The sequence below is a fragment of the Paramormyrops kingsleyae genome, chromosome 24 (assembly GCF_048594095.1).
Source record: "Paramormyrops kingsleyae isolate MSU_618 chromosome 24, PKINGS_0.4, whole genome shotgun sequence".
NCBI classification, from domain to species: Eukaryota; Metazoa; Chordata; class Actinopteri; order Osteoglossiformes; family Mormyridae; genus Paramormyrops; species Paramormyrops kingsleyae.
In genome coordinates, this window is record NC_132820.1 from 13,022,810 (window position 1) to 13,049,905 (window position 27,096).

At 50.8% G+C, this 27,096-nt stretch overlaps 1 protein-coding gene across 3 annotated transcripts in view; it reads left to right on the forward strand.

Annotated features, from left to right (window-relative positions):
• Nucleotides 1–27,096, forward strand: part of LOC111850599 (kin of IRRE-like protein 3) — a 120,620-nt gene that overhangs the window by 66,161 nt on the left and 27,363 nt on the right. For all 3 annotated transcript variants that reach the window (XM_023824644.2, XM_023824645.2, XM_023824647.2), the window contains exons 2-5: nucleotides 6,677–6,826; nucleotides 12,891–13,040; nucleotides 22,680–22,837; nucleotides 26,111–26,261. In XM_023824644.2, coding sequence (XP_023680412.1) covers nucleotides 6,677–6,826; nucleotides 12,891–13,040; nucleotides 22,680–22,837; nucleotides 26,111–26,261 — 609 coding nt within the window. The remainder of the gene's footprint in view (nucleotides 1–6,676; nucleotides 6,827–12,890; nucleotides 13,041–22,679; nucleotides 22,838–26,110; nucleotides 26,262–27,096) is intronic.

Sequence of the window (27,096 nt, forward strand, 5' to 3'; positions counted from 1 at the left end):
ATGGTCATGTTTGGGGAGGACTGACGCTGACGAGGCCCCCCATCCCAGGCCAGATGTGCGTGTGGGCGCAGACCTCCTGTCTGTCAGATGGCGAGAGGAGCCGTAAGGAATGTAGATGGAGTGGAGGCCCCAAGCAGGCCAGCTGGGATGGAAGGCTCATGTGCGCCCCCTGCAGGATGCTGCTGATACCGCACCCCTCAATAAGGCCGGCCGGGGAACATTGGCTGCGCATCCGTGCCCATTAAGGGGCAACCTCGTCCAGCTGGCTCCTTTCAAAGGCTGTTTGCTTAAAGAGAATCAGCCAGGATGAGAAGAGGCAGAGCGACATGGGCAGATTCCAGCAAAAAGGTGCTTTCGAGTTGGGTTTTCTGTCTAGAGTGATGAGCGATAGCCTGTAGCTGCCCTCCTGAGGCCTTCGGGCTCGCGCCCTGGGCATCGCCGGCGTACCTGACACGCGGAGATCCCACCGGACCCCTCAAAGCCTCCCAGCTGCTTTACCGTCACCTGCACTCCTCCGAGTCATCGGCATGCCGACCCGCGGTACCTCGTCTCGCTGAACGGACCATCTGGAGTCCTTCAAACCGCCATGCCGCGAAACCCAGTATGGACGGCAGCGGTGCCAGGGGCCCGAGCCCCGGCTGTGCCCTAAGCGGACATCGTTATCCGTAATGGAACCTCAGCCGCCGAGACGCATGGGGACGCTAATTGACTCGTGTTGTCACGGTGATAAGGTGACCTGTTTTTTCTGTAGTTTTTAACTTCCAGACCTGCTGCAGTGATCCTATTAGGAGGGATGGAGTAATAAAACATGCAACCCCCCCCCCCCCAGGAGAAACACCAAAGCTGGGGTGGGGGTCGTTTAGCTGGACCCTGCCGCAGACCTCTGCCATAACTGCTGCTCCCTAGCTGGCTGGAAATACTGCCTGCTTAGCTCCCCGGTATCTGTAACCTGCACTCATTTATCTAGAATCTTCTTCTCTGCCCTGGAGTGTATAAGGACCTAACAAGGCTTTTAGGATGCTGAGTGAAGTTTAAGGAGGTGGGGTGCAGCTTCGGGAGTGGTATAGGGGACAGAGAAGCCCCCCCTCCCATGGGGATTAGCCGCGATAAGGTCAGTCTGGTGCTCCACGGCACACAGTAATCCTCCATGGTCCAACCTCTACACCAAGCATCAGCACCGTTAATGCTGCACTGCAGGAATGGGCCCATCAGATCCGGGAGAAGCAGAACCCAGATGTGGCTGGAGCATCGTGTGGGTTGTGATTGACGGTGGAGACCCGAAATCTGCCTGTTTAAGGGACTGGGGCACTGATCTGGGGGAGGTGTCCATACCTCACAGCTTGGCGGGATGTGGGTGGGGCCTATTCAGATCACCCGCTAACTCAGTCGCTGAATCTTGTGTCCCATGTGGCCTGATCGCTTATTCACACATACACACGAATACACAGACAGATACACACACACACATGAATACACAGATAGATACAGACACAGACAGATAGATACAGACACAGACAGATAGACACAGACAGATAGATACAGACACAGACAGATAGATAAAGATACAGACATAGACAGATAGATACAGATACAGACACAGACAGATAGATACAGACAGATAGATACAGACACAGACAGATAGATAAAGATACAGACATAGACAGATAGATACAGATACAGACAGATAGATACAGACACAGACAGATAGATACAGACACAGACAGATAGATACAGATACAGACACAGACAGATAGATACAGACACAGACAGATAGATACAGACACAGACAGATAGATAAAGATACAGACACAGACAGATAGATACAGACACAGACAGATAGATAAAGATACAGACACAGACAGATAGATACAGACACAGACAGATAGATAAAGATACAGACAGATAGATACAGACACAGACAGATAGATACAGACACAGACAGATAGATAAAGATACAGACACAGACAGATAGATACAGACACAGACAGATAGATACAGACACAGACAGATAGATAAAGATACAGACATAGACAGATAGATACAGACACAGACAGATAGATACAGACACAGACAGATAGATACAGACACAGACACACACGAATACACTGAGACAGACAGACATAGAGGGACAGGAGCTGCCCTGAAAGTTCACTGCTAATGACGTCATTAACAGAAACGTGGGATATGAACACACGCTGCGCTGAGTCGGAGGGCCTGCTCAAGATCCGCATGGGGGTCCAGACGTTACATTTGAGTCATTCTGGCAGTGGGGGAGATGGGGGGTGGTTACAAAGCAGAACAGACATTAAGTGTAACTTCAGACCACCTGCTGGGGTCTTGGCCCGCTCTGTTATGGGGGAGTGCCCCTGTCATCTGATTCAGGATGGGGGGGGGGGGGGTCCCCGTTTCAGCACCGATAGCAGGTCAAACAAACAGCAGCGTGTTTTAAAGGTGTGGAGGCAGAGAGATATGGGGGGAAGGGGGGTGGACCATGGCGGTTTACAGGGAGCGTGGGCAGCGGGGAGACCTGCCAGGAGGCGCCGCTGAGGCACAGAACTTTGGTCCATGTTGATAATCAACAGTGCTTGCGAGAATATACCTGGTACTTACCAGTAGGTGGCGTAATGGCCAAAGAGCTGAATTAATGTTTGAGTCCCGTTACAGGCCTGTACCTTTAATAAGCCCACGAATGTGCAGAGCGTGTGGCTCAGATGCGTTTCACCCTGGGTTAAGCTGTCCACTATGTTGCCCAGTAATGTAGCATAATGTAGTGTGTTGGGGAAAGAGTCCCCCCCCCCGTTAGTGGAACTCCCCTCCCCCCACCCCGCATATGGATTGTCCCGCATTTGCATTTAGACCTACTTTTGACAAACAGACGGTGCTGGGCATCGTGAAGCGAGCACAGCTCGATACGGGGAGAGCGGGAAGGAGCACCGACGGCTGCTGAACAGAGGGGGCGCCACTGAGAGCAGGCAGGTCGGCATAACCATGATCATCGTTCAGAGCTCAATTCAACGAGGACGAGAGGGAGGGGTGAGAGATACACATTTTTGGATTGGGGGTCTCTTTAATCAATTGCGTAACAACTGAGGGGCAAATCTCTTGATTCCTAAATATCCATGAACATTCAGTACTATTAACAGCAAAATTATAAAAAAAAATATTTCAAGTAAACATTAGAACTAAAGCGTAAGCAAGCTCAAATGCTCCCAAACTCCGTGTTGTGGATAATATTTTAGGCAGCAGTTTGCAGTAAATAAAAAAGAAAAACGGCATTGTGGGTAATAGTTCCTTTCCCATTCCCAGCATGCAGCGGTGCCATTCTTCATTAAACATGGGGCAGGGGGTAAGCGGGAGCTGTTTGCGCTCGCATGCATTTCTGAACGCGCTAATCGTAAATCACCCGGCCCCATCGCTCAGCTTCCAAAGCGGTGTTTAAAAGTTTCCTGGCACTCCTGCGGCTCGTCGTTTTGTCGCATGACGGAATGTGCTGCCGACGCCACCTCTCCTGTTCTCCTGTTCCTGCAGAGGCGGGGGGGGCAGCCCGCTGGGGCTGCGGATCTTAATTATCAACCTGTGAGCAAACATCAGACGGGGCAGCTGCCAAAACGGCCACAGCTGATCCTTGCAAATGAGTCTGATTACTTGCCTGTCTCCGCCCATAAAGGGGGTGGTGCAGGGAACAGCCAATCACGCGGAGGAGCCGTCAGCTGTTTCACTAACACACCAATGAAAACACCCTACCCCGCCTTTATTCTAATCTTATTCCTGCTTCCTGTGAGATCTTATCTGCCTCACACCCAACAACCCACAGGTTGTAGGTTCAAATCCACCTGTGATTTGTGTGCCTGGAGTTTGCATGTTCTTCCCGTGTCAAATGGCTGGCCTCCTGTGTGTTGTCTGTGATGTGACGTCGTTCCTGTGCTGTCTCCGATGAGCCCCCCTCCCCTCCCCCAACCCTCCGGTTACCCTGTGGCAGAAAGATGGATGGGTAACGTCATCTACGATGATCCTGGTCCATTAATCCTTGCATATTTTCTTTTTTTATACAGCTGGAGGTTTAGCAAAAAGATTAATGTTGGGCGTCTAGTAGAAAATTAGCAATAAATGGCATGAAGATTGCAGGTTGTAGGTTCAAATCCCAGCAGGGGTATGCTGTTGTGCCTTTGAACATGTAGTACCTTGGTCGAAATGATATGAGGAGGGCGGGATCATGTGACTCCAACAGGCCATGTAATAGGAAAATTAATCTGGTTTCTTTGAAGAGGGTTTACTTGCCTTCTGGCAGTAAATTCCAGCCTCGATACTGTGATGGTTGCTGCCGGTGAAGGGTGACCGCAGTACCATCACCTAACCTTCAGGGGGCGTGTACTCTGTCTTCACAACATACCCCCTGGACGGTGCGTGTCATATTACGACTTTGCTCATGCCTGTTTCCAGTCTGGATCCCGGGGGCAGGGTTCCTGCAACAGCACATGCGACGGAGGCCCGGTTTTCGTGTTTAACGCATCTCTTAACCGCAATTAAAATCCTCATTATCGCACATTCACAGGGGACTTCTAGAAGTTTGTCTCTTTTCTGTCTAGAGAGGAGGCAAACAGATAATGTTCGCTTTTATTGTCGCACGGGTGCAGACAGGAAACTGGGGTCTCTGCACGAAGGGAAATTGGGCTGAAGAAGCGGCAATTTGAGAAATATGTTCTCAGAGACGTTTTGCCCGTCTGTCTTATTTTTCACTAGATGCATTTTCATCCAAATCCTGTTTTTTTTTGCCGTTTTGCCCGGGGGGCTGGGGGGTGGCATTTGAAATTTCACAGTCGCATGTTTAGCTGCATGCATGTCCATGCATCATGCGTGTAGCTATAAAGACGCGCTAAACGGAACATAGGCATGTGCCCCCCCCCCCACACTGTTAAAGCTGCCAAGGGTGAGCCCAGCCCAGCCCGCATACACACACCGGGAGGCGGGCAGATCAGTGGCTGCCTGCACTGGGCCAGTGAGTACAGATGTGCGGGGTCCTTCCAGCACCGCTCCCGGTGTCCTTGCACTGGGCCAGTGAGTACAGATGTGCGGGGTCCTTCCAGCACCGCTCCCGGTTTCCTTGCACTGGGCCAGTGAGTACAGATGTGCGGGGTCCTTCCTGCACCGCTCCCGGTGTCCTTGCACTGGGCCAGTGAGTACAGATGTGCGGGGTCCTTCCTGCACCGCTCCCGGTGTCCTTGCACTGGGCCAGTGAGTACAGATGTGCGGGGTCCTTCCTCCACTGCTGCCGGTGTCCCTGTGCTCGCCGCCGGCATTCTGCCCGTTTGCCAGTGCCCATCAGTCCCATTTTAGTCCCTGGTCACTCTTTTCAGTTCCCAGTTCTTAAATGTCAGCAAATAAAAGGGACTCGCCTGATTTTTCCACACGGGCTGCCGTCACGCTCGGCTGGACTCCTCCAGGGGGCTGAGGACAGACCCCAACCGCCAGTTACAGCTCCCTGGAGTGGAAAGACAGCAGGTGTGACCCTCCCGACCCCCCCACCCACCCTCACTAGGTGGCTAATAAACACCCCCACCCTTTTCCCACTGCTGCCGCTGTAGTGTAGCCTCTTTGCGGGAAGGAGGACAGGGGGGTGGGCTTGGGCCTCCACTTTGGCGGTCACACAGGATTGAGACGAGATCATGTGACTGCATCACAGTGACGTAAACCTGAATTGAATTGGAGGGGGCGGGTGGGACTATTATGGGCTGTCAGTAACTGGTTAGTTTATCCAACTGCAGATCAAAGACACAGTTAAAAAGATGTGGGTCAAATCAGCTGATCAGGCAGGGTGTGGCAATCCCACAACGCACTGCTTTGGAAATCTTATCTCTTAAATCACCATGTAACCTGAGGCTGGTCTCCGCCTTCCATCCGTGTCATAGCCAATAGGAGCGGCTACTGTGGGATCGAATGTGAGGGCGTGGCTAATCATGTGACTGACCCAGAACAATAAGGGTGCAGATGTGTGTATGTGTTACTCCTACACCACCGTGGTCGCCATGAACGCCCTCCCCATTTCTTGCAACATGGGGGGGCAGAGCAGGGGCACTGGGGTATTACATCCATTCGACGCACGTTCATGTACGTTTAAAGGCACAGAAACATCGTTAACGAGCCTTCACCTCTCGCCGAGAAAAACAAATGACCGACGAGGTACTTAAAAGAAGTGTGTTTCATTATAATATCGCAAAATAGCCGAATTTAAAAAGCAGAATTGAGTTTGCGTCAAAGCGGATGGGGGGTGTTTGTTATTATAAGCGGGGTGATTACCTGCTGGCACAGCGCCAGCGCCTCATCAAAACAAGGCGAGCGCTGGATCGTATTAAAAGAGCAATTTCGGTGTCGTTTTCGGTTGGGAGCGCGGCAAGACAGAGAGAACGCCGCGATAAATGGTGTTTCCGCCTCCGCCAGAGCTGCCTTCCTGTACTCCGCCCACCCACCTCCCACCCCCCACCGATTTCTTTTGCTGTTCGTTTGTCCGTTTTTCTGTATCCAGGGGTGACGGATTTCTGGCAGCAATCCCAGGGAAAGCATTGCGCGCCGGAAGTGTGTTGGTTCTCCTACTGCAATCTCTCCAACGTAAGCGCTGCACTATCATCATTCCTGTGAACTGACAACCCTCTCCCCCCGCCCCCCCCCCCCTCCTGTCCAGGGTGGTGTGCCGTCTTCACGCAGCAACCCACCGACGTCGTGGTGGTGTCGGGTCTGCCCGTCACCCTGCCCTGCTCCATCCCCGGATACCATGGCATCGTGCTCTGGGTCAAGAACGGCTTAGCCCTGGGCGTCAACAGAGACCTCTCAGGTACGGTCACGTGACTCCTCCACTTGTCGTCACATGGCTTGGCTTCACTGTTTGTGATTGTGACCCCTGGCCTTTACCGGACCCCGGGGCAGCTCTGGGGAGACACACGTGACCCGTATCTCTCATCCAGGGACGGGATGGCCCCCCTGTTATCTACGTGGCGTCCCTTTCAGCCTGACACTGTACGGAAGCTGCCCCCTCATCTTACCAATCAGTGAACTCCCAGCCCCTGTCGTGTGGGAGATGAATGATTCCTCTTGGTGCTATTAACACTCCCTATACTCCGTGAGACTCTGCTTCCTGCTTTCACAGTCTCTGCTCTGCTGAATGGCTGACTTATCAGCCCTGCCACCCCCCCCCCCCCACCCCGTCTGGCTTGCCTTTTCTTGGCTGTCAGGTTTGATTCAGCTGTTGATTCAATTCAGATCCATTGAAATACATCATCTGATTATTCTTAAGAACCCGGATCAATTACTTAAGTTGGTTTCCGATTAAATGACATTGTTTGTTTGAGAATGGACCAAATCAAGTTAAGGATTTTTGTTTCTTTGTTAGCTTGAGGAGATGGCGGCTGGGGTGGGCAGGGGGGCGGCGGCGACGGAGGGGTCAGGATCACATTACCGCCCGGTCAGGCTTGACTAATCGGCCCGGAAGCTGGAGCGATTCTGCAAGCTCAGCACATCCCCGGCAGGCGGGAGCCTCGGATATAGGCACATAAATCTGCTGTCTGTGAGCAACTGGGCACCTCACACGACCTTCCGGCTGGGGGGGGGCGGGGAGGGGCAGCTTATTGCTAATGGGCACCTCAGCCGGCGTATACGGCGCTCACCCCAGGTGCTACGCGCAGTGTGTCGGAAGACAGACGGCCAACACTCAGACCCCCCGGCTCCATTTGGGAAGAGCAGGTTCGAGCCACTGGGGTCTGAGAAGCTTAGAAACCTCCCTCAGCACCCCGTCAACGTGAAGATATGGGCACCCAATCAAACTGGTGCGGCCCGTGTGGGTTGTGTGGGCGTATGGCTGTGTGGGCGTGCAGGGGCTGTGTGGGTTGTGTGGGTGTATGGCTGTGTGGGCGTGCGGCTGTGTGGGCGTATGGCTGTGTGGGCGTGTGGCTGTGTGGGCGTGTGGCTGTGTGGGCATATGGTTGTGTGGGCATGCGGGGGCTGTGTGGGTTGTGTGGGCGTGTGGGGGTTGTGTGGGCGTGTGGCTGTGTGGGCGTGCGGCTGTGTGGGCGTATGGCTGTGTGGGCGTATGGCTGTGTGGGCGTATGGTTGTGTGAGCGTATGGTTGTGTGGGCGTATGGTTGTGTGGGCATGCGGGGGCTGTGTGGGTTGTGTGGGCGTGTGGGGGCTGTGTGGGTTGTGTGGGCGTGTGGCTGTGTGGGCGTGTGGGGGCTGTGTAGGTTGTGTGGGCGTATGGCTGTGTGGGCGTATGGCTGTGTGGGCGTGTGGGGGCTGTGTGGGTTGTGTGGGCGTATGGCTGTGTGGGCGTATGGTTGTGTGGGCGTATGGTTGTGTGGGCATGCGGGGGCTGTGTGGGCGTATGGTTGTGTGAGCGTATGGTTGTGTGGGCATGCGGGGGCTGTGTGGGCGTGTGGCTGTGTGGGTTGTGTGGGCGTGTGGGTTGTGTGGGCGTATGGCTGTGTGGGCGTATGGCTGTGTGGGCGTGTGGCTGTGTGGGCGTATGGCTGTGTGGGTTGTGTGGGCGTATGGCTGTGTGGGCGTGTGGCTGTGTGGGCGTATGGCTGTGTGGGTTGTGTGGGCGTATGGCTGTGTGGGCGTATGGCTGTGTGGGCGTATGGCTGTGTGGGCGTATGGTTGTGTGGGCGTATGGTTGTGTGGGCGTATGGCTGTGTGGGCGTATGGCTGTGTGGGTTGTGTGGGCGTATGGTTGTGTGGGCGTATGGCTGTGTGGGCGTATGGCTGTGTGGCTGTGTGGGTTGTGTGGGCGTATGGTTGTGTGGGCATGCAGGGGCTGTGTGGGTTGTGTGGGCGTATGGTTGTGTGGGCGTATGGTTGTGTGGGCATGCGGGGGCTGTGTGGGTTGTGTGGGCGTATGGTTGTGTGGGCGTATGGTTGTGTGGGCATGCGGGGGCTGTGTGGGTTGTGTGGGCGTATGGTTGTGTGGGCATGCGGGGGCTGTGTGGGTTGTGTGGGAGTATGGTTGTGTGGGCATGCGGCGGCTGTGTGGGTTGTGTGGGCGTATGGTTGTGTGGGCATGCGGGGGCTGTGTGGGTTGTGTGGGAGTATGGTTGTGTGGGCATGCGGGGGCTGTGTGGGTTGTGTGGGAGTATGGTTGTGTGGGCATGCGGGGGCTGTGTGGGTTGTGTGGGAGTATGGTTGTGTGGGCATGCGGGGGCTGTGTGGGTTGTGTGGGAGTATGGTTGTGTGGGCATGCGGCGGCTGTGTGGGTTGTGTGGGAGTATGGTTGTGTGGGCATGCGGGGGCTGTGTGGGTTGTGTGGGAGTATGGTTGTGTGGGCATGCGGGGGCTGTGTGGGTTGTGTGGGAGTATGGTTGTGTGGGCATGCGGCGGCTGTGTGGGTTGTGTGTGCAGGGTGTCCTGCAGAGATATCAGCGCCCTGCTGTCGCCAGAAACGTGGTTAACTCCACAGGCTGTTTATTAGGGAGTGTAATGAAATAGAACAATAAGCCTCCACACGTGTCAAAACCGGGAGGCCATCAGGAACAGCGGGGTGTCAGGGTGGGTCTGCATCATGACCGGGGGGGGGGGGGCATTGGGACAGCGGGGTGTCAGGAACGGAAGGCCAAAGCCAATAAATCATAGAAACATGTGACACCACCAACTTTGGGGGCTTCCACTGCAACGGAGGGCCACAGAAGCATGGCCCCCTCTGCTGGCGGGAGGTCAACATTGCAGTAAACCTGAGTGCTGCAAAGCCCTTTTACCTCAACCCCAAATCCCTCTAATATTGCCTCAGGTTCTCACAGGGGGGCTTTTCGTTGAGGAGCTGCTAATCGTCCCAGTAATGCAGAATGTCACAGGTGGCCTGAAAATGGGTGGAATGTTCCAGAAGAGTATGTAGGGCGATGCTTAAAATCGGCCACAGAGCGTCATGCAAATGGTGTCGCAAGTGAGCCTGTTATGGACCAGTCATGTAATATGAAGGCGGCATCTTCCAGAAGTCGGCACCATGTGAGATCTCCCCCAAAACAGGGGCTACATGACGCATAGCATACAAACCTGCTCCATCCCCCCCCACACCCCAAGATCAGCACTCAAACATGCCCCCCCCCCCCACCCTGCCATGCGCAGGGATCAGCATTCAAACCTGCCCCCCCTACACCCCAGGATCATCACTCAAACATGCCCCCCCCCCCCACCCTGCAATGCCCAGGGATCAGCATTCAAACCTGCCCCCCCTACACCCCAGGATCAGCACTCAAACATGCCCCCCCCCACCCTGCCATGCCCAGTGATCAGCATTCAAACCTGCCCCCCCTACACCCCAGGATCATCACTCAAACATGCCCCCCCCCACCCTGCCATGCCCAGGGATCAGCATTCAAACCTGCCCCCCCTACACCCCAGGATCAGCACTCAAACATGCCCCCCCCCCACCCTGCCATGCCCAGTGATCAGCATTCAAACCTGCCCCCCCTACACCCCAGGATCAGCACTCAAACATGCCCCCCTCCACCCTGCCATGCCCAGTGATCAGCATTCAAACCTGCCCCCCTCCATGCCCACACGCTCCTTGTCTCATTCGATGCGAGCCCTACCAGACGGGCTAATTAGCCATAGCTTAGAGCAGCTAATCACCGTTAATCCCGGGTCTTTATGCTGAACGGATCCAGTTAAAAGGTGGGGAGTGAAACACTGGGATGTCTCGCCCAGTGTGACCATGACTGCACCAGTCGACTGAGACCTGGCGCTGTGAGCCAGTGCCCACTTCTGACCCCTCATATTCCATTCTAAGGGAGGCAGGTGAGGGCATCTTTGCAAGTGGTGCATCATGGGACATGAGCTTCTGAGGAAGTTCAGCACTCCACGCTTCATAGTGGGACCAGGTAAAGCTTTCACTTGGGGAATGAGGATCTGGGACCTCTGAAACATCTCCATGCCTAGTCTATGCCTCAGATCCCTGGTCACAGATGGGCATTCCTGGGAGTTTTTGGGGATTCTTATAGAAGGTGTTGTTTTTATCCATGCTAAGGCACAGGCCATCCAGGGATCTGAACAAGCAACCTTCAGGCACCCAGACTAGCTTGCACAATTGTTTCAGGATTTTTTCATGGTGGTGGGGGGCATAAGAGGAGCTATAATTCATACCGAGGGGGCAACCTTATCATTAGCCAATGGTATAGCATTCCGGGGACCAATCAGCTTTCGTCTGGGGCCAGTGCCCCTGTTGGTCCCACCCATTACTTCACAGCCCAAAGTGAAGGCCAGTTTCATAGGGGTCCGTAGCATTTTCTGTCCCTCCCCCAGGATGATGTCACCTCAAGGATATTTTAGCCCCTCCCATCGCTTCTGTGGTGATCATCTGCTTAATCTGCAGTCTGTTTAACGGCAAGGCCACACGGGGGAGATGTTCTTAATCTGCATGTCATCGTGTGTGTCTGCGCGTGTGTGTCTGTCTGTCTCTGTAAGTGTGTGTCTTTGTGTGTCTGCGCGTGTGTGTGTGTCGTTTATTTATGTCTCTGTGTCCCTGCGCACACGTGTGCATGTGTGTGTATCTTTGTGTGTCTGTGTGTGTGTGTCTCTGTGTGTCTGTCTGTATCTGCGTGTGTGTGTGTCTGTGTGTCTGCGCGTGTGTGTCTGTGTGTCTCTGTAAGTGTGTGTGTGTGTGTGTGTGTGCGTGTGTGTGTGTGTCGTTTATTTATGTCTCTATGTCCCTACGCACACGTGTGCATGTGTGTGTATCTTTGTGTGACTGCGCGTCGTGTGTGTCTGTGTGTGTGTGTCTCTGTGTGTGTCTGTGTGTCTGTCTGTATCTGCGTGTGTGTGTGTCTGCGCGTGTGTGTCTGTGTGTCTCTGTGTGTGTCTGCACGTGTGTGTCTGTGTGTCTCTGTAAGTGTGTGTCTGCGCGTGTGTGTCTGTGTGTCTCTGTAAGTGTGTATCTTTGTGTATCTGCGCGTGTGTGTCTGTGTGTGTCTGTGTGTGTGTGTGTGTGTGTCTGTCTGTATCTGCGTGTGTGTGTGTCTGCGCGTGTGTGTCTGTGTGTGTGTGCGTGTGTCTGCGCGTGTGTGTCTGTGTGTCTCTGTAAGTGTGTGTCTGCGCGTGTGTGTCTGCGTGTGTGTGTGTCTGTGCGTGTCTGTGTGTCTTTGTGTGTCTGCGTGTGTGTGTGTGTCTGTGTGTCTCTATGTGTATGTGTTTCTTTGTGTGTCTGTGTGTGTGTGTGTGCGTCTGTGTGTCTGTGTGTGTCTGTGCATGTGTGTATGTGTGTATGTCATACTTGTACAAACTGAATTTTACATAAACATAAACACAAATTAAAGCCACGCTCTTATTTTCAGCGGCTAACAGATGTATAATGCATATCCTCTTAATGGCTGCTTTGTGTGAAATAACGCTTCTTCCTGCAGTGAACAGCCTTCATGTTTACTGTGGGGAAAGATAAAAAAAAAAAACCTTCTCATTTTCTGTTATTAATCCATAAATCCGCAACCAAGCTGGAGAAAATCTCTGTTTTCTCGGGAACGGGCCTTCAGATGTTGCTGAGCGAGTTTCTGGGTGTCTTTGGAGTTCCATGACGATTTACGGGCAAATAAACAAGTCAAATGAGTGGTAATCTTCCCTTGTGGTGCCTTATTATGTTTTATTGGTGAAGGGAATGTTTTGGTCTCAGGTGTATCATGTCAGCCAAGGGACACCTGGGTGCCTGTGATTCTAATCCGACGGAGCTGTGCTTCTCATTTGAAGTCCAAATGTCCCCGACAATGTAATAAAAGCTTTCTTTTTCAGGTCCCCACAAAGATCTATATCTTTGAGAGGCCCCACAAAGATATAATTACAAACCTGTACGTGTGTGTGTGTGTGTGTGTGTTTGAAAGTGAAAGCAGAGGCCAATTAACTTTGCCTGCCATTGCCCTGTGTTCCAGGCTACCCCCGCTACACCGTGGTGGGGGACCATGACGAGGGCGAGTACCACCTGCACATCCAGCGGGTGGATCTGTCGGACGACGCCCTCTTCGAGTGCCAAGCCATCCAGGCAGCAATCAGGTCGCAATCTGCCCGCGTCACAGTGCTGGGTAAGGAGAACAGGCAAACTCCAACAACAAGGGCTCCGTGCCACCCTAAAACAATCCACAAACAGTGGAAAGTTCAGGTCCAGAAAATTTAAATACAGATAATAATAAACATTTTGTTTCAGGCCACAAGTTGAACATAAAGAGAGCTCATCTGGTTGAAACAAAATCTTGGTCCGGATTTTTTTACTTCCTGGCCATGAAATTTCAACGTCTGCTAGATACTCGTCTCATTGGCCGCGAGCAACAAAGTAAACACACTTCTACTGGCAGAGCATGACGCTGCCGCTCGTGGGAGATAAACGCGTGCAGAGTGTCAGAGCCGCCAGCACCGGTGTGTGTGGAGAGGGTCTCCCCGAGGGCCGGCCGCTTTTCCCTTAATTCAGGAGAGTAATTACCTTGCTCGTTTGCCCCTCGCAGCTCCGCACAAAAGCTGTGCGACTGTCGGGATTAATTTCCTGTCCTCGCCCACAGTGCTTTTTGTTCTAAAAAAGAACAGATTTAATCTGTATTTAATAGGTTAGTATGGAGCGTGTGTGTAATTTTTTCAATCAAAGACAAATGATTAATTAATGTCAAGATTAATATTGTAGTATTACTATTATTTGACTGTATTTGTTGATCAGGTTCGTGTATCGTAATATTCCAGCAGTTTCTGCTTCCTTGTTACAAAAGAAGCGTTAATAGGTAAACAGGTTGTTCGTGAGCTTTCATGTTATTGTGAATTTTTGACTTTTATTAATTTGTTTGTCTGCTTGTATCTTTTTATATCTGATGGGCAGTGTCGGGGGGGGGGGGGGGTGTAAGGGATGCTGTGAAAGGGAGAGGGAGAATAAGCAAGGTACAAGGAATAGGGGACTGGCCTGCCTTATTGAAAGTGAAAGTGAAACTAATAATTTGGGGAAGAAGGAAGGAAACACATTGTCCTAGGACCCCTTGCAAAATAAAATGATGATGTCATCCTGCAGTCTTGATCTTTGGCAATGATGATGTCATGCTGCAGTGTCAGAGTGCTTTTCAAAATGCATTCTTGACCATACTCGTGTTCTCGTGAACCCATTTTACATCATCTTCCACTGCCAAAGACCAGGTCCAATACTCAAGAATAGAAGTACAGAGAACAGTAAAAATCCCTGGATGTCGTTCTTGCCCTGCCCCAAATATCAAGGATACATCAATTGCATCCTCATCAATTGAGACCATTTCCCTGATTCATTGCACCCCAAGTTCATTCTTGGGAGGCAAGTTAGCAAGACCAGTTTTGCCAGGACCACAAGTATGATCTTTGCATTCTTGGTTTGAGAAACACCCTTGGTCTCTGGCAATAATGATGTCATCCTGCAGTCTTAGTCTGACAGTGATGATGTCATCCTGCAGTCTATGGCTCTGATGATTATGATGTCATACTGCAGTCTTAGTCTCTGACAATGTCATCCTGGGATCTCTTGTTTTTTTCATGGCTGTGTTTTAGAGCTTATGTTTATGTTCCTTTGCGTAACAGTTCTGTAAAGCCCCCTTTAATGACAGTTAAACCCGGGTATTTGTGTTCACAGCAGATCCCAGCATTGGGCATAGAAGTTTCTTTTCTGAGCTAGTCGATCTGGCCCTAATGTAAATGCAGCGACACAGATTAGACTCAGGATATCTTATGGCTACGAGGTTTTAGGTCCTACTTACCCACCCAGCCACCAAAACGAGGATGATGGGGGTGTAGGTCACACGATGGGGGTATAGGTCCTCTACAAGGACCAAGTGTGCATGTGGGGATATTTGCTTTATTCATTTTTGTTTTAGATTTTTTTTGAATGGGGTGGGTTCATCCTGGCCCCCCAGTGACAGCTACGCTTCATTATTCCTCGAATAATAGGCCTCTAAGGTGAGCAGAGTCATGTGACCTGGAGACATGGGGGTGGGAACAGGGGCCGGAAGGGGAGAGGGGACCCCAGAGATATGCCGACTGCCAAACAGAGTCTTCTAAAGAAATAATCTAAGCCTGTTTGCAATGACTTTGAATTTAATTGGCCGCATTAACGAGCAGCTGAATAAGCAGGTAAAGCGCTAAGCCGTTTAAATCACCCCGAAACGAATCGACAGGGAGATGATGTACGTGAGATGGTGTGGCAGTTTGGCAGAGGAGGAGAGTCCTGTCAAGAAGCATCTTAGTCTGATCCACAGCAGCGGGAAATGGCAGAGTTCGAGAGAGACTCGTAGTGGGGTGTTTGCCACGGCAAACAGGCACAGGTACGTGGTCATACCGGGGGGGGGGCGGGCGAGTGTGGTGGGACACTCCGGGGGGAACAATCCTTCCATTTGGCATGGGAATGAAGTCACTCTGAATGGTGATGGGGGCGCCATGAGCCCTTGTGTGGATAGGGGCTCCCCCACGCACTGTCACGAATCGCCCCCCAGGGAAATGTGCCACCTCTCCATTGCTGAGAGAGCCTCTCTTCCCTGCCACGCGCTCTCTCACGCCTCTAAAGCAGGTGCTGGCTTCTCTGGGGTTTTTTCTCTGTTTTCTCACCACCTGATTGGTCGTCAGCCTGAGAGCCTGCAGACTCTTTCCTGCCAGCTCTCGTGTGATGCCTGGGCCCCTTTCCATCCCAGTCTTGATTCGATAAGAGTTAGCAGCTAATGGCTACATGGCCCCTCACACTTGGGGGAAACCTGGTTTTCTTGTACACAGGATCTGTTGTCTTGATGATTGACCCCAGCCTTGCACCTGATATCCTCATTAAGAGTCGGCAGGTTATTCGAGGAAGATTATGTCTGACGTTTTTGGGGATCGTGATCTTTGTTGGCCTCCTGAAGTCCTCTTTCCTGCGTGATACTTCTTGGCCAACCATATCGACTGGTCGCCAATGGCAGCACAGGTAGCTCTGTAAGGAAGTGTTAGCCAGATGAATTAAAGGCGGAATGTGCCGGACCACTGTGTGTGGGAACCTCCGAGTTAAGCGGCTGCGTGAAAGTGCTCGAGGGTGCGGGGGCGGGGGCTGAATCCTACCCCACTTCAATACATCAAACACCATTATTGATAAATCGCTCAGATGATAAAGTTGCCTCAGCACAAGGCGGAATTAGGTCTGGGGGTTTGGGGGGGCAATTTGAAACAAGGCAGCAGCTTCAGCAAGGGGTTTGATATCACTTTACCCAACATACAGGGAAACCGTATTCCTGGGAATATAATGGCAACCCTGATTTGTGCAACCAGTCTTAACACAGGTCAGATTTAAAAAAAAAAGCTCAAATATTGCTGGAAATATGGTGGCCTCTGACATATGACCCTGGACTGGGGACCCTCATGGTCGATCCCCTAGCAACCGAGCCTTTGAATTAATTAACCATGGACAGGGTACACAAGAACAACCCTGGGGGGCTAATTAGACTGCACAGCCCCTCCCTCAGTGACAGAAGGGGGCTTTTCTTTTGGGGCGCAGTTCACACTTGGGGTCAGAAGGCTGGAGCAGGTCACCTGCTCGCTAATGGCCCAGCAAGACCTTGTTATCATGTCTGACCTGTGCTCAGCCTTTCATTTCCAAAGTATGCAGGCACAGCTAAAAAAAAAATCCCCAGAAAATAATTTAATACCATATATCTGCACAGTGAAATATTTATCACCCTGAAGGTTGAGACTTATTAATGCAGCATAAGTCGCTGCAAAATTGAGTAGGTAAAAAAATTTTTTTGAATTCATTGCTACCCAAACTAGCATCCTGAGAGCGTAAACACAGCGCTTGCAGCTGAGAGTTGCTTATGGAGGAGTTCATCTCCTGCCAGCTTGGTTTTTGTTTTTGCAGACGACTCCTCCTCCCTCGATTTCTCTCCTCGCCTCTTTTTTTGCCCTCCGTGGAATCAGCCACACTGGTCTGGATTCATTAATCTAGCTAATGCAAGCCAGCCGGGCGTATTTTAACCAGTGCGACTGGGCGGGGTCAGGATTCGGTCGCCGTGGCGATGACAGACCACCACGGTCCTGCATCCTGACTGCATCACTGTGGCTCCCTAATAAAAAAAAAGACGAATCCCGTGGATTTGAGGTCAGAACAAGACGCCTAAAACGCATTTATTTCTCTGGCAAAGGACAACTTACTGCACTCATCGCCCAGAGAATTAGTTACACAGTGAAATCAGGGGCTAGACACCCTTTCCAAGAATTACTGCAAAACAGAATCTTTCCTGATAGAAAGTTATTTTTAGGGGTGTTTGTTACACATGGTAATGTGGCATTTAAATGATTACTTTTTAATTTCACAGCCTGTAATGTCAGATTAGTGAGATTAGACCTCCATAAATCTGTGTCCTTTCTCCCTCTATCCGTGACCACAATGCTCTAATATGAGGAATAAACAATGTAAAGAAGCCTTTTTGCTTTTTTTGTGTACATTCCCATTACTTTAAAGACAACATCTAAAGGAGCCTTGGTTGTTATTAGCTTCTGTTTAATAATTAACACTCGTTCAAAGCTTGAGTTAATTTCCTGTCACGGAGAGGAGATGATAACGTGCTGTGAGCCAAAGCATTGTGCTGGACTTCAGGAGGAGCTGCTAGAGGTTTCACGTGTCATTGCGGGCTTTTCCCCCTCTGTTCCTTTGGCGAGATCATCAGCAGTCTGTCCAGCAGCGCTGGAGGTTATTTTTTCGGGGGGAAAGATCAGCACTCGTCAGACACCACAGGGGACGAGCTGTTCTGGCAAATATGAAGTCGGGTTTGCGGAATACGGGAACGTGCTTCGTCTTCCTTTCACGCAGCTCATAATGGAGGATCTAGATGATTGCTTCTGCGTCTCTATGTTTGTCATTTGAGTTTTTTAAAAAAAAGGCTTTTGGATGTGACGTGCTTCGCAGGATGATATTTCGGGAGGCGGCTGCATTTTCCGGCAAGAAACGGGACGGTGACAAGGACTACGTCACCCGAATCGGCGTCCCATCGAGCGTCCACTGACTGTCGCTCTGCATGCCGTTAATGGTGCCCCCTGTCCCGACAACATCCAGTAAACCGGAGCGAAGAAAGAGAAAGATAAATGAAAACATGATCAAAAACACAGTCGAAGAGAACAAGGGCCTCCCAGCTCGTCTGAATATTTATTAGTGAAAAGCAAATGAGTGTGAAGGAGCTGCTTGATGAGGTTGAGCTACAAACAGCAGGAGAAAGAGCAGCCTTTGCGTCAAGAGGAGCGAGAGGAAGGCGTCCCACCAAGGACACCAGCCGTATTCCAGACCCCTACCCGGAATGTTCCATCTGTACGTGCCGCTATTTTTCTTCTGCTTTTTCCAAGGCCTCGAAACCAATGGAGTGAAGCCACTTCCATCTCAGGTGCCATGAGAGTCAGCGATCCAAGGCATAGCAGAACAAAACCCTGTGTGAAAGAAGCCAGACGTCTCCGACCCATGGGCAGATCATAGTCATGCCTCAGAGACTTCCACATATTAAGAACACCACTGGGATCTTGGACCTGAGGTCTAAGTCTGGACTCTGTTGGAGGTAATTAATAAGTTCTCCGTGTGACCTTGTGCCTGTCTGGAGGTAAACGCCAGTCGGTGGCAACAATTCTGAGAGGTTCTGCTGTGAAGAATAGCTTTTGAAGAACATCACTTCAGTAGCACAGAGGAAGACGATTAAGTGTTAATGGGCAAACGGGGGGTGGAATTCCGTCAAGGTCATTTCAGAGCAGAAGCTGTAAGGTCATGGAAATAGGCAGAGAGCAGGCCGCAGAAAAACACCAGGAACGGGTCGATGGGGGCTGGTGAAGGGGGCTCGGGGGTGGGGGTTCACAATCGGCAGGTAGGGGGCTCGCGATCGGTGGATGGCGGCTCATGGTCAGTCAATCACAGATGGCAGCTCACAGACAGTGGATCTCAGACAGCAGCTCACGGACATTGAGTCACAGATGGCAGCTCATGGTCAGTGCATCACAGACGGTGGCTCACAGACAGTGGATCACAGATGGCAGCTCACAGTCAGTGGATCACAGATGGTAGCTCACAGATGCTGGATCACAGATGCAGTCGGTGGATGACAGACAGTGGATCTGCCACACACCTCTCAGTTGGTTCCTTGTTTCTGATGGAAAACCAGATAGATCCCGTTTCCTTGACGATGGATAAACATGCCCCCAGGTCTGTCCGACTGCCGGGACGGCAAGCGAGCCGCCTTATCAGCCGGTCCGGGGCCCATATGCACCCACATTAATCTCAGCGCCAGTTAATTAACTCCAGTGGCATCTCTTATCTGAGGGGTAGGGGGAGTTAATGCTACGTGCCCCAGCAAAAAAAAAAAAACCTTTTTCTCGCATGCTGCTTTCCGGAATAAAAAAGCTATTGTCTCATTCCCTTTTTATCCTTCGTGTTTCCCGATCCCAGGAGAGCAGGAAGCCGGAATATAGTCGCACTGGTTTGGAGATAATCTGAGATTAAACGGGGGCCATCTTTCAAACAGGAGCAGGCCGCTTCATCTGTCATTGCAGAAGGAAGATCCCCTTGGCCACATCACACGTCACATGACACCTGGAGGACAGCGCTGTCAGGCAGACCGTGGCCTGAAAGCCCTGAAATCGGCGGTCGATGTCCCAAGGTTTGAGAGATATGAGCTGTTTGAGATTAAGGCTGCAGGCAGCCACAGAAAGCGCTGATGGTTCAGTACTTAACGTGCTCGACGTATCCTCACCCCTAGACACGCACTTCATCAGGCAGCATCAAATGAGTTTAGCATCAATGGCCACGTATCACAAGATTAAATCCCCTGCTAATGGCTGCCTCTCTCTCTCCCGCTCGCCCGCTCACTCACACACAGAGGTGCAGCGCTTTCTTTCGCTTCTACAGCCCGTGGCGTCGACATCGTGAAAACGCATCCCTCTTGTTCCCCACCTCCAGGTTGGCACCCCCCTTTCCCTTTCTTGAACACTGTAGTGCCTCATTTTTCATTTCTCAATTTTGCTGTTACTGTATAATGTATCACATTAAAAGTGTGTTAAAAAAAGAAAGAAACTTGTTAAAGAGACAAGGGGAATCCCCAGCTGCGGATTGGCCAGGTTATCGGTCTTCCTCAGTTACCCACAATGCATCATGGTCCAAAAACGCATTTGTTCCACTGAAACTTGACAGCGGAATCTTTGGCTATGGTCAGATACAAAAGGGTGCGAGAGGCTTGACAGCTGATCCGCGTTGGAAGTGTGAACCGTACACCTCGCAGTCTTTGTAAGGATCTCTGCCCGCTGGAGGACAAGAAGCTAAGCAGGCAGATATCAGACATGCATCTACCAGGAAGGAGAGCATTTGTACCCATCTGTGCGAAGACTGAGAGGACGAGAGGAGCAGCCAAGCACAAATTCATGGTCTCCGTGGGGGAGCAGCAAACAAAAACACACGTTCTGTCGTTCCTTCAAAATCGGCGCATAAGAATGTGCAATTTCTGGACGACTCCTTATGCGGTGCAGAAACTGGTCAAGCTGATTCTAGGTGCAGTCATCTTGAAATTAAACATCTGCCGTTCTGCCACCGGACGACCACAGGCCGTCGGTGGCAAAGATCTCAAGGCTGATAGCAGGCCTGGGATGATGGGTTTGTTTTTATTGTGGGTACAGCCCGGCCACATGAATGAAACTCATCTGCTGGCTCTCTCTTGGAGAACAACAGCAGGATCAAGATGGTTCTCGAGCGCATGTGAGAAGGGACCCACGGTCAGGACGAACACATCACTGAGGGGGTGATGGGGGCGGAGCCATACTCGGAGTGCCACTTGCCACGCCCACAGACCAGACAGAGAGCATTTCTCTTTCTCTGCCACCAGACGGTGTGCAGGTTAAAGAACCGGATTCACATACAGTGCATACGGCCTGTCGCTCTCTGTGTCGGCCTGCCCTTCAGAAGCCGTGTATTCAAAACGCCTGTGATTAAAAATGTGTCACGTGTTCAAGTCCCAGGATGCTTAACCTTTAGCATCCAGATGATTTAAAGGATAAACGGAGAACCAGCTTCATAAGTCCCTCTGGGTATAATTATCCTCTCAGCAAACACGCAAACGGAGCCAGGCGAAGCTCTCAGCATCAGGCAGCGAAACAAGCTCCGACACCGCGAAGGGCATCTTAAACAAACATGCATTCCCCTCGTTCACGGCGCCTCCGTGATATATCAGAAACTTCGTCAGCTGAATGTGAATGAAATGTGAGGAAGAGTTTTTTTCCTCAGCTGCGGAAATAAATGGACTAATTCTTGAATCTGACATCTGATAAACAATCAGGGGAAAAGGTGTAGAGAGAAGATTTACTGGAGCTGATTCTGTGATGTGGTCTCACCGGGATGACCTCAGTGTGGTACCGCCTCTTTTTCCTGAAGCAAAAGGAAGCACATGCCACAGTCATATCCTGAATTACGGTATGACTGCACTGGCTTTCACTCATCATCAAAATCCTGCCTGCCTTACCCAGTCCATGGGGGCTTCGTCTTCCTCGTTTATGATGAAGAAGTGCAGGGATGTCCTGCAGATTACGCCACTGTCTATCCACGGCAAATCTGTTCACACATTTTATTTTGCCATTAGGGTTGCAAAATTCTGGGAATATTCCGTTACATCCCATTTATTCCTGGTGTTTCCAATGGAAAGTTTCGAACTTGGAATATTTTCAAAATTCCCAAGCTTAACTTCCCATGGAATGGAAAGTTTCTGGAAAGTTTCCAGAAATTTACCACTCCTTTGTGGCCCTATTTTTCATTATGTTTTGCCAATATCCCTCCTTCTTGGTTTTTAGGGCAAAGAGTGAAATGGGCACAGTCAAAGAGGCTTTTCTCAGAGCCGGCCAAAAGGGGATAAATAATTCAGCGTGAGTGTTTAGCCATTTTTCCAATAATAGTTAAAGGAAGAGCTTTTGTAAGCCCTCCTATAGCTAATCACAGGTATGTGTCCCCACAGATAAACACGCACACACATGCACACGCATGACAGCCCGAATCAGCTTTAATTCCACCTGGCAGCCGTGCATCTCTCTAATTAGCTAAGGGGCCCGATCAATAATTCACTGGAGCTTGAATAAATCCAGAGCTATCAGTGCCTGTTATGCAGGAGAAGGGGGCTGCAATCAGTGCCAGTTTCAGACCTGAATTCCCCTCCCCCCCCCCCACGCGGTCTCTCCGCCCCCTCAGACTGAAAGCGTGTGCATGCATAGCATATGTATGGAATGTATATAGTACAGGATAGTAGAGTGTTAGTTAAGTATGGTTATTGGTTAGCCTGCTGTGGTGTGGTTTTTCCAAAGTGAGACAAGTGACTTCTGTACAGGTGCGTTTCATGGCCCTCGGCCAGTTCAACTCCGCAGCCGCTGATTCGCTAAGAAGGTCACGTGACCCTGCGTTTGTTTTCCGCACACTCCACACCCCGCAGGCCTTCTCCACACCGCGCCCATCGATCTGCCCCGGCTGCGTTCCGATCCTTACGGTGATAGTGAAAGCCTCCCCCCATTTCGATTTCTGGGCTGTATTTCTAGCGCTCGCGGTGAGCAGTCGGCATGACGACGAGGTGCTCGCCAGTGGGCGTCCGTGTGAGACACGCGGGGGGAAGGAGAGATAAGATGAGCGATGCTTTGTGTAGATTCCCATTCTGGCACCTGGATGAGTTCTTTCTGTTTGGCTGACGGTGGCCCCTCCCCGTCTCTAGTGCCCCCTGATGACCCGGTGATATCCGGCGCCCCCGTGGTGAGTCTGCGAGCGGGGGACCCCCTCAACCTGACCTGCCACGCCAACAACGCCAAGCCAGCAGCATCCATCATCTGGATCCGGGATGGAGAGGTGCTCAGTGGCGCCACCTACTCCAAGGTAAGCTTTGGTGGGGCAGAACAAAGAGGATTATGGGTGATTACATGGCAGGGATAACAGACCCATGCTGCTTCATTGTGCTTCCCTACTGGCTCGTGAATGTCGGGTCTCGTTCCGGAAGCTTCCCTGGTGCCCACAGGAGCCCCATTTTGGACGTACCCAGCTGGCTCAGGTTCTGGCTCTAAATGAGCTGGGTGTCACAGTAAACAAACCAAATCCAATAACCAGAGCAAGAGTGCCGGTCCCAGTGGGTGCGGCCAGCGTGCGATCGTCACGGCAGATTAGCGGTAAACACTCAGCCCAGAATGTTTCTTTTTTGGCGGCTAAGGAGCTGACATTATGGTTCATTTCCAAGGTGAGACGATGCGAGCGGCAATCGCTTTACACAGAGCGATCATTCCACAGGCGGAGGGGAGCCGGCCTTGAAAAGGACCCCGCCAACGGACAAGATCCCCACATTCAGAACCGATACCGTGGCCCCGCATCCCCAAAAACACGTGCTCCATTGCTCACCCAGCCCCCACCCCCCCCGGCTCCCCCACCTGCCACCACCTCACCCAGGAGCAGCAGCTGATGATGTAGTTAACCTTCCCCCCCGAATGTATAATCAGTGTCAATTTCCATATAAATGAATCGAGCATGAAAGTCTCTCTTTTTTTGCCGCTGATTTCTGTTCACCGGCGCTGATCCCATTAAAGACTTTTCGTCGTTTTCTAAAGGGGACAAATAACATTGATTGAGCTGGAATACGACAGTGAATCACTGGCAGGCCCGATTGCTCTGGGCCCCGGGAAAATGCAGAAATGCGTGTGATGTATGTATGTATATATTCATATTCGATATGGCTGCCACGTCCCATTTGCTCACACTGTATTACATGCTCTGTAGTGCTCACCTCTACAAACGGTTTGCAGTATATATACATAATTATTAATGAAAATATAATTGAAGATGTCTCACTTGCAAATTACCTCCTGTGGAAGGAAAAGAACAGCCGGCACTCGGGCAAGATTTTAAATGCGTTCACAACCGCAGTGCCACTTACAGGCTAATTAACCTCCTTTTTTCCTTTCTGAAAATGTAAAGTATATGTTAGCAAAGCAAAAAGAGGATTTTATTGTTAATAAATCAGCCAGAGGGGGCGACTGGCTGTAAGAAAGCGGAGAGGAGAGCCTGACTAGTGTACTCTGTGATCAGCAAGCTAATAAAGCAGCTGACTGTGCCTGTTAGCACCTGCGGCTTCTGCCGCTACCGACGCGGCCGACTGAGCGGCCTTTGTCGCTGTGAGTATTGTAGCCTTGCTTCATCTGCAAGGTTCAGTGGCCAGCTCATCCTCCTGTGTCTCAGTGGCTACAAGATGCTTTTCCAGTACAGTGGCTAGCTTGTTTTTCCAAATGACAGTGGTTAGCTAATGCTACCTTGTGACAGTGGCTATCTAATGCTACCACGTGACAGTGGCTAGCTTACGTTGCCATTTTACAGTGGTTAGCTAATGCTACCTTGTGACAATGGCTAGCTAATGCTACAATTTCACAACAGCTACACTCTCAGAAAAAAGGGTAAACATTTGTACCTTTGCTTGTACCCTTAAGGGTCTGAAAATTGTACCCTTAACTATAGGTAATTGTACCATTTAAGGTACAGAAATGGACTCTGAGGAACATTTCTCCACCATTGATGGTACATTAATGCTGTTTGTACCTTGGGGATGTTCCTCAATTTCTGTACCTTAAAAAGTACAATTACAAGGGTACAACCCCACTAACAAGCAAAGGTACACATTTTTATCCTTTTACAAGACGAACCAAACGATTTAGCTGAACACAAGAGCCTTTCAGTTTTAGCTTGTGAAACGTGAAGTAACTCTTAGGCTACGTTCACACTGCCATGCTGAAGTGACTCAAATCAGATTTTTTGCCTTAATGTGACACAGATCTGATCTTTTCAGGGCTGTGTGGACACGCAAATCTGATCTTTTTAAATCAGATTTGTGTCACTTTCATATGTGGTACTAAACCTGATACGTATCCGATTTGCGGCCATACGACCTGAATGTGACGCTCAGATCGGAATTCATGTGGCTTTTTGCTTATACGCATGCGATGACATCATCAGCCTGCACCGGCAGCCCGGGAAGGTAAAAATGGGGGAGAGCTGCGATAACAGTCACTGGAAGGATGGAGAAGTTGGCGATTTAGTTGATATTTGGGGAAATTAATCTGTTCAAGCTAAACTGGAAGGAACCTATCGTAATAGAATAGTAATTGAAGTAATTGCCAAAGAAATGACACAGCGCGGACACAGACGAACGTGGCTACAATGCCAACGAAAATAAAGAGCCTGAAGTCAAAGTTTAAGGAGGCAAAAGACCCGAATCAGCGCAGCGGTCATGGCCGCACAACATGCCAATTTTACGACCAGCTTTTTACCCGTGTAAAAATGCATCAACGTGCGCATGCGTGACGTTTCGGAGGACCGATGCTTTCACATTACAGTCAGATACAGGTCACTTGTAGTTATGAATGTGAACCGTCAAGATAGACAAATCCGATCTGAGCAAAAAATCGGAATTGAACGATGTGGCTGGCAGTGTGAACGTAGCCATAGTGTCTCCCTGACATGAATTAGGTGGTCACCCTATGTGTCACAGTGATTAGCTGGTCCTTCTCTGGCTCGGTAGCTAATTCATGCTCTCATAAGATACAGGCCACAGCAGGCTCCTCTAGTGCACTGGCCAGTCCTAGTCAGGGCAGTGGTTGTCTCTCGGAGCTTGGTGCCTTCTCATCAAAGCTCGCCCATGTTGAGTGAAATATGAAGGTCATCGGGGGAGATCGATTTTCTCTAAGTCGGCTGACAAAATAATCATCTGAGTTTCAGAGAGCTCCTTAGGGGGGCGGCCTTGGGGACTGGATCGATACGTGGGGAGCATGACCCTCTGCAGATCCGTTACCCAATTTCATTGTTCTTTAGCCAGGCAGTTGTGGTAGGAGGATGGAGTTACATTGCACCCATCCAACCTTAATCCTACCACAAATATCAATGTAAGAGCGGTGGGCGCCCCAGAAGGTTATGGCACTGTACCTGTGATCAGAAGAGTGTTGGTTTAAATCCCAGGACTCACCATTGAGCCCTTGAGCAAGGCCATTAACTCCCAGTTGCTACTTTCTCAAAAAAAGTAAAGTAAATCATACAGTTGCCCTGCTCCACACCCCTGTCCCTAAACCACATCTCTCCCTCTTCCTCTCCCCCACCACCCCACGCTGCCCGGTGTAGACCCTGCTCCGCGACGGGCGGAGGGAGAATTCGGTCAGCACCCTCTACCTCCCTGCGTCCAGCGTGGAAAGCGGCCAGCGCATCACCTGCCGAGCATCGAACAAGGCCGTCCCCGGAGGCAAGGAGACCCGGGTCACCATTGACATCCAGCGTGAGTGCGGCCTTCCGGAACCATCTCAGCCGCCTCCCTGCGCCCCGTGCAGTTCGTGTGCAGCAGCCATCGCCCTGGCAGCCCATCATCTTCATAGTAACTCTTTTCCAGTTCGGCAGCTCGGCGATTTCCGTTTTAATATGCGTGGCATCAGCGGATGAGAGTTCTTCTTTCAAGTCCAACTTTGGCCCAGTAAGATGCAGGAAACACGGCCTTACGTTTATAAACAGCCATCGCAACGCTTCCAAAGTGTGATGCATGCGCCTCCCTGAACGGTTTTTTTAAGCGCACAGTGCGTCTCCGCTCACTGAGCTGTGAGTTTATTTTAAACCTACGAGGACTGCATGCTGATATTCCAGAATAACACAGACGCCACGATGAAATATTTATATCGACAATATTTTCTTGTTTTTTTTCCCTTAAACTGCATAAAATGTGTTAATATCACATAAATATTTGCATGGTAACAAGCAGAGATAAAGGATAGAGGATTCTGATCGATGTTTAAATAGAGGGGCTCTTTTTGGGAGGTGTTGATGTCTCGCTCTGCCTTTTAGACCTGCTGTCACATCTGGGTCAAAGAGTAAATTTGCATGAAGCTGCATCTTGTTTCTATTTTAGTGGCATCTTCTCTCCACGTTCCTCCCGCACGCCGCTGTCAGTTTCTACCACAGAAGTGCAGGTTGTAAAATCCTCCCCCACCTCGAAGCAGAATAAATAAACCCTGCACGACAGAAGATAGTGTTCCGATAACATCTTCAGATCAAGAGCCACTCGGCGGCGCTAAAAGTTTCCCACAGAAGCATTTTTGCGTCGCTCTCGGCCACATCACCGA